The 14,727-nt window shown below is 33.5% G+C and overlaps 1 protein-coding gene across 5 annotated transcripts in view; it reads right to left on the bottom strand.

Annotated features, from left to right (window-relative positions):
- Nucleotides 1-14,727, bottom strand: part of Ipo11 (importin 11) — a 213,613-nt gene that overhangs the window by 84,004 nt on the left and 114,882 nt on the right. For all 5 annotated transcript variants that reach the window (XM_021242972.2, XM_087189573.1, XM_013078962.3 and 2 more), the window contains 3 exons: nt 10,602-10,678; nt 626-705; nt 1-81 (listed from right to left, as the gene is read on the bottom strand). In XM_021242972.2, the coding sequence (XP_021098631.2) occupies nt 1-81; nt 626-705; nt 10,602-10,678 (238 nt within the window). The remainder of the gene's footprint in view (nt 82-625; nt 706-10,601; nt 10,679-14,727) is intronic.

Raw genomic sequence — 14,727 nt, forward strand, 5'->3', positions numbered from 1 at the left:
CTTGAGCACTTGAACTTGACCTTCTGTAGTAATTTCCTTTAATAACTCACAAAAGGACTGACAAAGACCTACTGCGTATGTCTGAAATTTAATCAAAAGTCAAAATATACATAAGAATATATCTATAATATCAAAAGGCATAAAAGACCTACTGCATATGTCTGAAATTTAATCAAAAGTCGAAATATACATAAGAATGTATCTATAATATCAAAAGGCATAAAAGACCTACTGTATATGCCTGAAATTTAATCAAAAGTCAAAATATACATAAGAATATATCTATAATATCAAAAGGCATAAAATTCAATTTGAGACTCATAATCCATGTGAGAATTATATGCTAATGGTCTAGGCAATAAAGGTTTCCATAAGATTTCAGATATTGCCTCATAAAAACAGTTAATTAATACATTAATTTTATAGGAATACATATAAGATTATTTCATTTTAAGCATTAAATGATAATGGAACTGCAAAATTCCTATTTGCCCTGCAGTGGAGAAGGCTCTCAGAGAATTTCCCCCCTTAAATTACAAGGTCAATCTTAAGATTCTGAAAGGGCATCTCCTGATTGCAAACAATTATCAAAACAATTTACAATGCAAAATCTACTCCAACATACCTGTAAAAATTCTGTTGATGATAAAAAGATATAACTATTGATAATCTTAAAGCAGGTTCTGAGATTTTCTGAACTTAGCTCTGCAAAATAAAAATTTTAATTTTTAAGGACAAATTACTGTTCAATTTAAATGAAATGATTCACCCAACATAAGAAACAAATGGAATCCATAAAACAGATGCAAATAGATTTCCAGGACATGAAAAACTCCATTGAAAGTCTACACAGCAGAATGAGCTACTGTGAGGACAGAATTTCAGATATAGAAGATAAGATTGCAATTAGTGACCAGGAAAAGAAAAATTGCTTCAAAATTATAAGGGAACATGAGAAATCAAACCAGCAGCTGCTAGATGATGCAAAAAAGAATAACATAAGACTGACTAGGCTCAATGAAGAAAGAGGAGAGAGTGCAGATGACATAAAAAAACTCTTCAGAGAAATAATGGCAGAAAACTTCCCAAGAAGGGGAAAACAGCTTGACATACAGATAAGTGAGGCATATAGGACTCCAAATAGCCTTGATCAAAAAAAATCTACACATAGGCATATAACTGTTAAGATTCCAGAAACTCAACAGAAGAACAAAGTTCTCCAAGCAGTCAGAGAAAAGAAACAAATCACATACAAAGGAAAGCCCATCAGAATCACAGCAGACTTCTCAACACAAACCATCAAGGCAAGAAGAGCTTGGAGTGACATATTCCAAGCCCTAAAAGAAAACAGCCTCCAACCCAGATTGATGTACCCTGCAAAACTATCTTTCAAAATGGATGGAGAAATAAGATACTTTCATGACAAAGAGCACCTTAGGAATTTTGTGAATGCCAAACCAGCACTCCAAAGAATTTTACACAATAGCCTAGGAACAGACATTGAGGATCACAACCCCAGGAAGCAAAGCAGAATGAACCCATCTGGCATGACAAAAAATTAAATGTAAAGGGGGAGAACCCAACAAAAAGAAAAAGTCATGGCAATGACAAATCAATATGTTTCAGTTATAACCATCAATGTTAATGGTCTCAATTCACCAATCAAAAGAAATAGACTGGCAGAATGGGTCAAGAAGCAAAATCCAACAATATGCTGCATACAAGAAACACATTTAATTCAAAAGGAAACTCATAGACTGAAAGTTAAAGGCTGGAAAACAATACTGCATGTGACAGGAACCCGAAAAAAAGCAGGAGTAGCTATCCTCTTGGCAGATCAAGTAGATTTCAAACCAACACTGATGAAGAGAGATGAAGAAAGACACTACATCCTTGTAAAGGGAAGAATCCAAGAGGAAGAGATGACAATCATAAATATCTATGCACCAAACACTAGTGCACCCAACTATATAAAACAAATACTAATGGACAGGAAAAGCCATATATGCACTAATACAATTGTAGTGGGGGACCTCAACACCCCACTGCCACAAATAGATAGATCAACTAGACTAAAAATAAGTAATGAAATACTAGAACTCAATCAAACTCTTGAACAAATGAATTTAACAGATGTTTACAGAGTCTTCCACCCCACAAAATCAGAATACACATTCTTTTCAGCTGCACATGGGTCATTCTCCAAAATAGACCACATACTCACACACAGAACATGTTTAAGTAAGTGCAAAGGAATTGAAGTTATCCCCTGTATATTATCAGACCATAGTGCAATGAAATTGGAGATCCATAGCAAAAGAAACTCCAAAAATTTCATAAACACGTGGAAAATGAACAACACACTTCTGAAAAACCAATGTGTCACAGAAGAAATTAAAGAAGAAATCAGACAGTTCCTTCAATTAAATGACAATGACAATACAACATATCGGAATCTATGGGACACAATGAAAGCAGTCTTACGAGGGAAATTCATAGCAGTGAATACGCATACTAGGAAAACAGAACGAGTCCAATTAAACAACCTGATGCTGAACCTCAAGCTTCTAGAAAAAGAAGAGCAGGACAAACACAAAGCTCATACAAGGGAGGAAATTATAAAGATCAGAGGAGAAATCAATGCAATGGAGACTAAGAGAACGATACAAAAAAATCAATGTAGCCAAGAGTTGGTTCTTCAAAAGAATCAACAAAATTGATAAACCTTTAGTCAACCTTGTCAGAAAAAGGAAAGAAAAGGCCCAAATCCATGCAATTAGGAATGAAAAGGGTGAAATTACAACAGACCCAGCAGAAATCCAGAGGATCATCAATACCTACTTCCAGAACCTATACGCCAATAAGATGGACAACACAGAAGAAATGGACAGATTCCTAGATACATATGAATTACCAAAGTTGAATGAAGAAGACCTAAAAATTCTGAACAACCCAATATCAACCAATGAAATTGAAAACATAATTAAAAACTTATCACCTAAGAAAAGCCCGGGCCCTGATGGCTTCACTGCTGAATTCTACAAGACATTTAGAGAGGAACTACTGCCACTACTGTTTAAACTCTTCAATGAAATTGAAAGGGAAGCAATACTCCCAAATTTATTCCTGGAAGCAAGCATCACCTTGATCCCCAAAGCAGAGAAAGACCCAACTGAAAAAGAGAACTACAGGCCAATCTCACTAATGAACATAGATGCAAAAATCCTTAATAAGATACTGGCAAACAGAATGCAGAAGATCATCAAGAAGATCATACACCCTGATCAAGTGGGATTCATCCCAGGGATGCAGGGATGGTTCAATATACGAAAATCAATTAATGTAATACACTATATCAATAGAGCCAAGGACAAAAACCATATGATTAACTCCATAGACACAGAAAAAGCATTTGAAAAAATCCAACATGCATTTATGATAAAAATCCTACAAAAAATTGGAATAGATGGTCTCTACCTCAAACTGATAGAAGCCATCTATGAAAAACCAACAGCCAATATCATACTAAATCGTCACAAACTGAAATCCTTCACACTCAAATCAGGAACAAGACAAGGATGTCCACTATCACCACTCTTGTTCAATATAGTTCTGGAAACATTAGCCATGGCAATTAGACAAGAGAAAGAAATAAAAGGAATAAAGATAGGAAATGAAGAAGTCAAATTGTCATTATTTGCAGATGACATGATACTCTATATAGAAGACCCCAAGAACTCCACCAAAAGGCTTCTAGACTTAATAACCAAATTCAGTCAAGTAGCTGGTTACAAGGTCAACACACAAAAATCAATAGCTTTCCTCTACACCAATGACAGACTCACTGAGAGAGAAATAGGGCAAATAATTCCTTTCACAATAGCACCCAAAAAACTGAAATACCTAGGAATCATCCTAACAAAAGAAATCAAAGACCTCTTCTCTGAAAACTATGGCACTCTGAAAAGAGAGATTGAAGATGATATCAGAAAATGGACAGACATCCCCTGCTCCTGGGTAGGAAGGATTAATATAGTGAAAATGGCCATACTTCCAAAACTGCTATATAGATTTAATGCAATTCCAATTGAGATCCCAGCAGCATACTTCATGGACCTCGAGAAAAAAATCCAAAAATTCATTTGGAGCAAGAAGAGACCCAGAATAGCAAAAGCAGTCCTAGGTAACAGAGACATGGCAGGGGGTATCACAATCCCCAACCTGCAACTCTACTACAAAGCTACTGTGATAAAAACAGCATGGTACTGGCAAAGAAACAGGCTTGAGGACCAGTGGAACAGATTAGAAGATGCAGAAACAACACCAGACACACTCAGCCATCTCATCTTCGATAAAGGAGCCAAACACCCTCACTGGAGGAAAGATAGCCTCTTTAATAAATGGTGCTGGAAAAATTGGGCTTCAACTTGCCAAAGATTAAAACTAGACCTATATCTCTCACCATGCACTAAACTAAAATCAAAATGGATTAAAGATCTAAATATTAAAATAGAAACTCTGAACCAGTTGGAACAGAGGTTAGGTAGAACCCTTGAAGACATCGGTGTAGGAAAAGATTTTATGAACAAAAACTCAGTCGCCCGTGAACTAGCACAAACAATCAACAAATGGGATCTCTTCTTATTAAAAAGCTTCTGCACAGCAAGAGAAACCACAAGCAGTGTGAAGAGACAATCCACAATGTGGGAAAAAAATCTTCACCTGCTCTTCCTCAGACAAAGGTCTACTATCTAGAATCTATAAAGAACTTAAAAAGATCAGACCTCCCAAATTTAAAGACCCAATCCAAAAATCGGCATCTGAAATGAACAGACATTTCTCACACAAAGAAGTAGAAATAGCAAATAAATACATGAAAAAATGTTCAACGTCACTGGTCATTCGAGAGATGCAAATGAAAACAACACTGAGATTCCACTTTACTCCAGAAAGAATGGCTGCTATCATGAAATCAACCAATAACAAATGCTGGTGGGGCTGTGGGGAAAGAGGAACCCTGCTCCACTGCTGGTGGGAGTGTAGACTGGTGCAACCACTGTGGAAATCAGTATGGAGATACCTCAAAGAACTAGGACTGGAAATCCCATTTCACCCCATTATTCCACTGCTGGGGATCTTCCCCAAACAATTAAAAGAATCATACCACAGTGATATATGTGCACCCGTGTTCATAGCAGCACAGTTTGTAATAGCTAAAACTTGGAAACAGCCCAAATGCCCATTACCTGGAGACTGGAGATAGAAAATGTGGTATTTTTATAAAATGGAGTGCTACTCAGCCATAAAAAATGAGAAATTAGAGACATATAGCTAAGTGGATGCAAATTGAAGCAATACTCTAAAGTGAAATAAATAGGACACAGATGTGTAAATACCGAATAGTTTCTCTGGTGTGAGAAACTGAAAGTGTAAATAAGGACTAAATGTATAATAGGTCATGTGAAATAGGAAGAAAAGGGGCAAAGGGGAAGGAAGTGGGAGGGCTAAGGGAAAGGATAGAAGGGAATGAGATTAATATGAGAAAATGGAAAAACAGGAACAAAATTTTTGTAAATAGGGAGGGCTGGAGGGGTTGATGGGAGGGCTGGGCAAGGGTGAAAAACAAGAACCAAGAGAGACTATGTAAAGGTGCAAATTTCCAATGATGAATGTCATTATATTGTACACCTAAAATGTACCAATGATTAGAATGAATAATCGAAAATGTAAAACAGGAATAAAAGGTCCAAAGGGGTAGGGGTAGTGAGAGGCACAGGGGAAAGGAAAGAAGGGAAAGGAAAAACTTATGAGAAATGGAAATAAAGTCTTTGTAAATAGGGAAGGGTGGAGGGCGTCAAGGGAGGCTAGGAATGGGGAAAAAATAAGAACCAAGATGCATTATATAAAGGTACAATTCCCAATGAGAAATGTAATTGTGTTGTACACCTACAATGTACCAATAAAAGAATTTAATACAAAAAAATAAAATAAAATAAAAAGAAAAAAAAAGAAAAAAAAAATGAAATGATTCATTTCAATTTAATACTAAGTTATAACCTTTCTTTACAAACTTTCCTGAGTGTTATTCAGAGTATAGTTATGTTTACCTAAAAAACTGGCAGAAACCTATAACTTAAGGTTATCTAATTTACCTTCTAGTAGTTAAAACAATTTAGAAAAACCATCAAGCCCTCTCTTTTCCATTCAGAAAAAAAAAATGTAGATAACCATTTGACCCAATCCTTTGTTTCAATCCAAATTTTTAACGCTAACATGGCAAATAGCATGTGACTAAATCATTTTATGGTTAAATTTTGACATGCTCTTAAATGAGTTCACTCAAGGAGCATTTACTGAGTCTTACTGCACTGGCACTAAATACGTTATGTTTAGAAAAACAATTCTGAGGCTGGGCATGGTAGTGCACATCTGTAATCCCAGCACTCAGGAGGCTGAGGCAAGATTACCAGGAGTTCAAAGCCAGCCTAGGAAACATGGTGAACTCAAGGCAAGCCTAAACTACAGAGATCCCAAAAAGAAGAAGAAAAAAAAGAAAGAAAAAATAAAAAATAAAAGCAATTCTGTATTATACTCTAAAAAAATTATATTACATTTCAACAATCCCAATTCTTAGGTTTTGTTCTTCAAATCTGTTCTTCAATAAAAATTTGCTCATTAAAATAAAAGTTCTTGGGACGGGGATTTAGCTCAGTGGTGTCACTGACTGCTGCGCAAGCGCAAAGACCCGAGTTCGTTCCCTGGTACCAAAAAAAAAAGGAAAAAAGTTCTTAAACATGTAATTATCAAAACAACAAAGGAAAAAGATATTGTTTTTAGCTTTTCCCTTTCAAGGTCAAAATAGAAACTATTTGCTTAAACCTGAATGTGATCAAATGTTAATGCAAAGCAATTTTACATGACTCATTACATATATTAATGATAAAAAAAATATATGTGTGTGTGTGTCAAACCTAACTGTATAGATCAAAACATTTGTCAAAATTATGTCTAAAACCTTTTTTTTTTTTTTTTTTTTTTTAGATAGTCTCACTATGTAATTCAGGCTAGGCTTCAACTCACTATGTAGTCCAAGCTGGTCTCCAATTCACACCAATCCCACTGCCTCAGCCTCTCAAATGCTGGGATTATAGGTGTGTGCTACCATGACCAGCTAAAACCTGCCATTCTTTACTGGGAATATTTTGGAAATTCTACTCACATCCAATAGCACAGAAAAAAATTTCTTTTTTTTCAATCTTGCAATACAGTTGTGTTTATTTTCACACATGCCAAATATTTATGTCTATGCTTTTTCATCAGGGGCAAGTCATTACCTACAAGACATTTGGTAATGCATGAAAACATTTTTGTCTGTCACTAGTAACATCTTATCTATAGAGGCCAGGGATATCATTAAATATCCTACAGTGCACAAGAAAGCCCCTCATAACAAAAGTTTACCTGGCCCAAAATGTCAATAGTGCCAAGATTGAAAACCTCTAATTTAAGTGATTAGTTTATCTTTCAACAAAATGCTAAGCACTCTCAGGTAAATTGGTTATTCAACAAAGTACCATATCTAATAATGATCTGTACATACATGATATATATTTATTTGTCTAATTATATTTTATAATCTGGCCCATTTTGCTTTTCTTTATTCTTTTTGCTGCTATTTTTAATTTGTATTTGTATTTAGTTTTATATTTTATGCATTAAATTTTTGTAAAGGGGTATGGAATGAATTATTGAATTACATTATAGAAATTTAATCAGAACCTACTTAATATTTACCTTTATAACTACTTAATGCTTTATTTTTGGAATTGCAAATGTAAGTTTTTTCTTCTGTTTTAAATTCTGATAAAATGTGTAAGGTAAGATAACCTCATTCCTTCCAAATTAGGAAATTACCAGCAGAAAAATTGCATTGTTCAAGAAACATTAGTTTGGCATTGAGAAAATGAACACAAGCCAGTCAGTTCATTTTTTTAAGTAATAAGAGTAGTAAGTAAATTAAAACTATACAACAGATTTAAAGGCCAAAAAACATGAGTCACTAGAACTAAATTAAAATAATTACTTTTAATTATAGCCTGTTTTAAAATTTTTCAGGTTTTCCTTACATTGAAAGGACATAGAAAGAATTAACGTACACTAATAATCATTAACTTAAATATATTGAAGTGTTTGGTATTGTTGGTTTTATACATTTTAAATTAAAAAAGTAAACTTTCTGTAATAGTTTTATATCTGATTTTAAAAAGAGCAATCACACAATAAGTAAATTCTTAAAAATCACTGATCTAATAAGAGTATGTTTTAACTGATACCAAAACTGAGTATTCATTTTAATCTATTAGAAGATTAAAACAAATATTCTTGTCCTATTTAACAACAAATTTAGAAATTTATCTGAATGTGTCTACAGAAAGCTACATGTCAAACAAGATCAACTGGTGTAAAATTCAAACAAACATATAGAGGGTAACGTTGAAGTTAAAATATAATAAACATCATCAGCCAAATTCAACTTCTTAAAATAAAATTTCTTCATATTATTGATACAAATATACAAATTACAATGCATAAAACACCTTTTTCAAGAATAAAAGTAGAAATAATTCAGTAGTATCCATATCTCCTATATTTATTCACTGTACTGAATTTTTTTAAATCTTTGAAAATTAAAAAAACTTAAGCCACTACAAGGCTGAAATGTCAATAGGTTTTTGTTGAAACCCAGGGCCTTATGGATGCTGTACAAGCACTCTATCACTCCACTACATCTCCAGCCCTTCATTAGTTCTTGTTTCAACTGGGAAACAAATCCTACAGAGACAGTCGATCGTTCAGTATTTTTTCTTTCAAAATAGTGGTAATTCGGGACCCCGGATTTTTCTCAGTGGTGCTGTCGCCTTCCTTGCAAGCACAAGGTTCCAAGTTTGATCCCCAGTACCAAAAAAAAAAAAAAAAAAAAAAAAAAATAGTGATAACGTGAATAGTAGTAACAGCCATAACAAGAATAATCAAATGCTTACTGCATATTGGACATTATTCTAAATACACAAAAGTTCTTATTGCTGCTGGGAATGTGACTCAGTAGCAGAAAGCTTGCCTACTCTACCTGAGGTCCTGGATTCCCAATCCCCAATATTGCAAAAGAGAGCAGAGAGAGGTGGAAGAGGGAGTCCACAAAGTGAGGAGAGGGGAGAAAGGAGGGAAGGAGAAATAAAAGAGGGAGGGAAGGAGGGAGGGAGGGAGGTCTTAAAAGTAAAATACAAAGATGAATTGAAACCACTGTGTGAAGTCATTGGAATGTGAAAGTGGCAGAACTCTATTCATAACAAAGATCATAATGGGTCTTGTAAAGGTTTCCATTCCTAGGTCAAGTATAAAGAACCATCTGAATTATACTGAATGGCACTGTAAGTGGTCTCCAAATTGTGTAGAACAAAACTGAAAAGCTTTTCACCAGAGAGTAGAAGGAAGTTAAAAAGGCATTTCCTATTTGTTATGATGAGTGAAAGACAAAAGTTTTCCTAGGAACTCAGGAATCAATGGCTGACTTATTGCCAGTGACTTCATCTTTGGGAAATTTTCCCCTTTATGGGGAAGCTAGATGAAAAATTGCAAATAGCTCTTCACTAGAAAACAAACGGTTACTTTAGTTATTGAGCTCTAACTCTATTCTGAAAAATGGAATAGAAAAATAAAAGAACTCAGGGGAAGCATTAACAAGCAATCATATTATTTAGCCATTGTGGTCATCTAAAAAATGTGACAAAAATTTTTTTAATCGGTTCCAATTGTGTTTCAGTCCACATTTGCTAATATTTCAAACAGGGACTACTTTCCAAGTGTGTCATTATACCTCAGTAATATTTTTACTTCTGAAAAATATCCAAGGACAAGTTCTCAGACAAAAAGTCTTCGTAATAATTATGCCCTTTATCTAGTGTTTTTTTTTAACCTAGTAAGCTTCATAATTATATAGTTCATTCACAAGTAACACTTCAATGAACAATGTATATAATTTCCTAATATTTAATTTCAGTGGTTCCTTAATTAAAACAAAGGAATATGTACAAAGCTCAATTTAAAGAAGTAATTGCACAAAAATGTCTTTATAAAAGAAATTGAAACCACAGTATACAAAAACAACTTTACAATAAATCATTTTCCTAAAATTTTATTTTATGTTTTTTTATTTTGTTAGGTGGTAGGGATCAAATCCAGGGCATGGTGCATGCTAGGCAAGTGCTATACCACTGAGTTATACCACAGCCTCAACATAGTCTTTTAGGTACTATAACTGCTATCAAACAAAAACTTTATCAAAGTTCGAACTTACATTGTAATTAGTTTCCTGAGAATAGTTTTTTATTACAAAATTTTCCACAAGGCCATGTAATTATTTTATTCTTCAATGAGTAAATTATCCTAAAAAGCCAGATACAGTAACTTAGAATCTATAAAAACACTATTGAACTTATTTTGTTAATATCAGGAACTCTAATAAAAACGGAAGGTGTACTCTAAAGCCAATAGTTCCTCAAAAGCGTGCTTGTTGATTAGTAAGATAATGCTTTAATACATACCAAGTAATGCTGACATATTCTGAAATACCCGAAGCAACTCTGGTGTAATACATGGGCTGTTTTCCAACGTTACTAACCTACGGAGGAAAAAACGGATGATCAAATCACTTTGCATGCCAATTAAAGCAATTAACAAAATAACTTAAATACAGAGAAAAACAGTCACATCTAAAGGAAGAGGATAATACACACAGTAATAAAAATTATCTAAGGCCAGGCATGGTGGCACATGCCTATAATCCCAGCACTCAGGAGGCTGAGGTAGGAGGATCACCATGAGTTAAGAGGCCTGCCTGAGCTACACAGTGAGTTCAAGGCCAAACTGAACTACATACCAAGACCTTGTCTCAAAAAATAAAATACAGCAAAGGCCAATTAAAAGCCAAGTGTGGTGGTATACATCTATAATCCCAGCATACTAGAAGTCTGAGGCAGGAAGACTGCCTAGACAATTTTATGACTTAGTGAGGCCCTGTTTCAACATAAGAAATTTAAAAATCAGGTGGGTATATAGCTCAGTGAGAAGGCTCTGGCTTCAATTTCAGGAAAAGGGCTTGGGGTGGTGCTATTATAATCCAATCTTATATCATTAGTACTTTGAAATAATCAGTATATAAAAAATACAGCATTGCACAGTGAAGGAAACCACTAACAGAGTAAAAAGACAACCTAAGGTATGGGCAATAATTTTTGACAGCTACTCCTCAGTCAAAGGACTAATATCTAGAATATATAAAAAACTCAAAAATATTAGACACCTCCCCCAAATTTAAAGAGCCAATTAAAAAATGGGCATCTGAAATGAATGTATGTGGTTACATACACGTACCCATCCCCTACAGTGAATGAAAACATTATGTATGGCAAACATGCACTAATAAAAGTTCAAAAATTACATAGTACATAAGGATTGTGATTTAACACAGAAGTGTATGACTGGTTTTTCTACTCACCTTCCTCCTACCTTCAAAGAAGTCAAAAGAGAAAAATCACAGCTGTCACATAACAGCCAAAAAAGGAGGACAAAATCCTAATTGAAATATAACATTTGGTTTAAAATCTTATCTGATTATAAATAGAAAGGAGCTTCTTTAATCTGCTAAGAAAGCATCAATTAAGCATTCATAGCAAATGCACTCAGTGATGACCTGTTAAAACTCCTCTTGGCAAGGCAGAACAAGCCTCTAAGAACATTGTATGTTACTTTTCCAGCTCCACATTCATTCAGTTTATACATAGAAGGGCTCATATCATCAACTAAGTTAATAAAAGACACAAAAATAAGAAAGAAAAGGAGTTTTGGTTTTGGGGGGTTTTTTTTGAGACAATGTCTCACTATGTATCTCAGGCTGGCCTTGAACTTGTGATCCTCCTGCCTCAACCTCCCCAATGCTTGGATTGTAGGTATCACATGAGACAAAAAAGTTAGTCCTTATTCACAAAAGATAAGACTTATAGAAAAGAAAGAGACAGAGGATTCATAGACAAATTTTTCAGCTTTCTAAGCATTCAGTAAGGTTACTGAATATATCAATATACAAAATCAGTGGATTTTCTTTATGCCAAAACAAAGTTAAGATGTAAATGGATGATGTTACCAACAATTCAACATCATAAAGATATCAATGCTTTCTAAATTGTTAAACAAATTCAATTCAAATCCCTATAGGGTATTCCCTGGAAATGAGATAAGCTGCCTTGGAGGACAAATGGTCAAGAACAGACAAAATGTTTTTCAAGAAAAGAAAAAGATTGTATGTGGAGATAGGAGGGTAGAGAGGGATACTTTCTTAACCAGATATTATGACTTACTATAAAACCATAGTTATTAATTTAGTAAAGAAAACAGAAATTACAATAACAAAGCTCTGTCAGTGGGTCCAAATTAAGATTCTCCCTGAAGCTTGTGCCTTCCCTCCCTGTTCATCATTACTAAAAAGGTTACTCGGGCTGTTACTCTCATTTCCTATAGTAGCTTCCACAGAATAAATCATGTTATTCAAAAGACAGAAAAATCTTCAAGAATTTAAACTACTTAGAAATGAGGCAAATAAATAAATACATAAAAGCAGTTTTTACTTTTCCTTTTTTCCAACAATGGGGATTGAACCCAGGATCTCATGTATGTTAGGCAAGTGCTCTGTCACTGAGCTACATCCCCAGCCCTTATTTTGAGATAGGGTCTCACTAAATTGCCTACGTTAGCCTAAAACTTTCTATCCTCCTGCCTCAGACACCAGAGTCACTGGGATTAAAGACTGGGCTTATAGACATACACCACCTTGTCCAGCTTAAAGTACTACTCTTCACCATTAGAAAAAAGAGAGTCACTATTTTGATTAATAATTAGAAAAGGCTATATGTAGCAATATGTTTGACTAGAGAAATGTAAAGTTAGTGCTACAATTTCACACAAAAAAAGTAGAAAAGAGTAAGCATAAAGTAAGAAGAATATCAACTCACCAAGTAAGTGTAGCGTATTAAATTCTACTGAAATATTTTTGGTTACATTAAAATAAAAAACATAAACATTTTCTCTTTACAGAAGACAACTAAAGGTCAAATAGAAAAAGTTAAAATGTAAAAGATTAACAAAGACAGTTGAATCAAATCTAAACAAAATAATCTATAAGGCAATATTATTCAGATAAAATTCAAACGCAAAAGAATTAAAATATGGAATGTAAATCTCTTCATGCATATTACATAATATGCTTCATGAAAATATTCAAATTTCAAATTTATTAAGTATTTTAACAATATACAAAAGTATCAAAATAACAAGATGTATAGTGAGCAGTATTTTTCAAAACATACAGACCAAAACAGAAATAAAAAAGAATGTTGACACAGAAAATCCAATGGGCTATTTTAATAAATCACTATCAAGAAGAAAAAAGCAAAATAATAATGTGAATTATACAACTGACACATAGAAAACGCAATGAGATATTTTAATAAATCAGTGTCAAGAAGAAAAAAGCAAATTAATAATGTGAACTATGCAACCAACAATTTAAAAAGAACAGATGCATGTAAGAGTTTGCATCTTTGACATCATCACTGCAATGGAATGTGAATATCTTATAAAAATGAGGCTTTAGTGAAAAAAAAAAAGATAAAAAGATGGAAAGATCATGAGATAGATATGTATATACAAGCCATATTTTATAATGGTAATGTAATAAACTAGACCTGAATCATACATTTTAATAACAGTAAAAATAAACAATGTTGGGTCAAACAATTGCTAACCTACTATAATGCCACCAGCAAAATAAAAAATAGGACACTATATATCAGAACTTAAAAGGAATAGGTAGTTATACTTTTAAGATAAATTCACAGCTTTAATGCTTTACTATTTAATTAAAAAAACAAAAACAAAGGTCATGCACTAATCTTTTGTCTCACAGGTTTAGAAAAATACAACCATAAATGAATGTAGGAAGCAAGAAATTTGGACCAGAAATAAAGGAAAGGACAGAAGCACAGAATTTTAAATCTAAGAGGTAGTTTTTTCACAACAATAAAGACTAGTCTCTAGTAAATGTACTTTAAAAAGAGAAAAAAGAATAAACCTATAAATGGCAGAGATAAACATACAGATGTTTTCCATTTTAGGGACTAAGTGCCAAACTAAGACAGCAAAACTCAACACTAAAATAAATGTGCTTACACTAAACTAAGGATGTTATCAAAACTGTAAATAAACACCCAGTCCCTGCCATGGATTCATTTCCAGTTCATTACTGAATTCTTCAAATATCCAAATGACAAATAGATTATAAGAACTATTCTAGTGTAAATAAAATGATTTTTAAAGTTGGTAAACTGGCAAAATAAGCATAACCATGACAGAAAAATCAAACAGTGCCACAAAATACAGATCATAGATCCAACTCATTTATAAATAGAAGAAAAAGTTAAATTAGATGTAATACTGGGAAAAAATTTTATAATGTTTTAAAAGTGTAATTCACCTCAGCAGCTAAAGCTTATCTCAGGAAGTCAAGGTTTTCTAATTTTTTTTCTTTTTTATGATAGAAAATAATCTCCTGAGTAGATGGCCAAAAGCAAGCAAGTTTTGTTTTGTTCTGTTTTTAAATGATGAATATCATATTAC

The sequence above is a fragment of the Heterocephalus glaber genome, unplaced genomic scaffold (assembly GCF_053883595.1).
Source record: "Heterocephalus glaber isolate CG9 unplaced genomic scaffold, H.glaber_assembly_v1.0 deba00001543, whole genome shotgun sequence".
Taxonomy (NCBI): Eukaryota; Metazoa; Chordata; class Mammalia; order Rodentia; family Bathyergidae; genus Heterocephalus; species Heterocephalus glaber.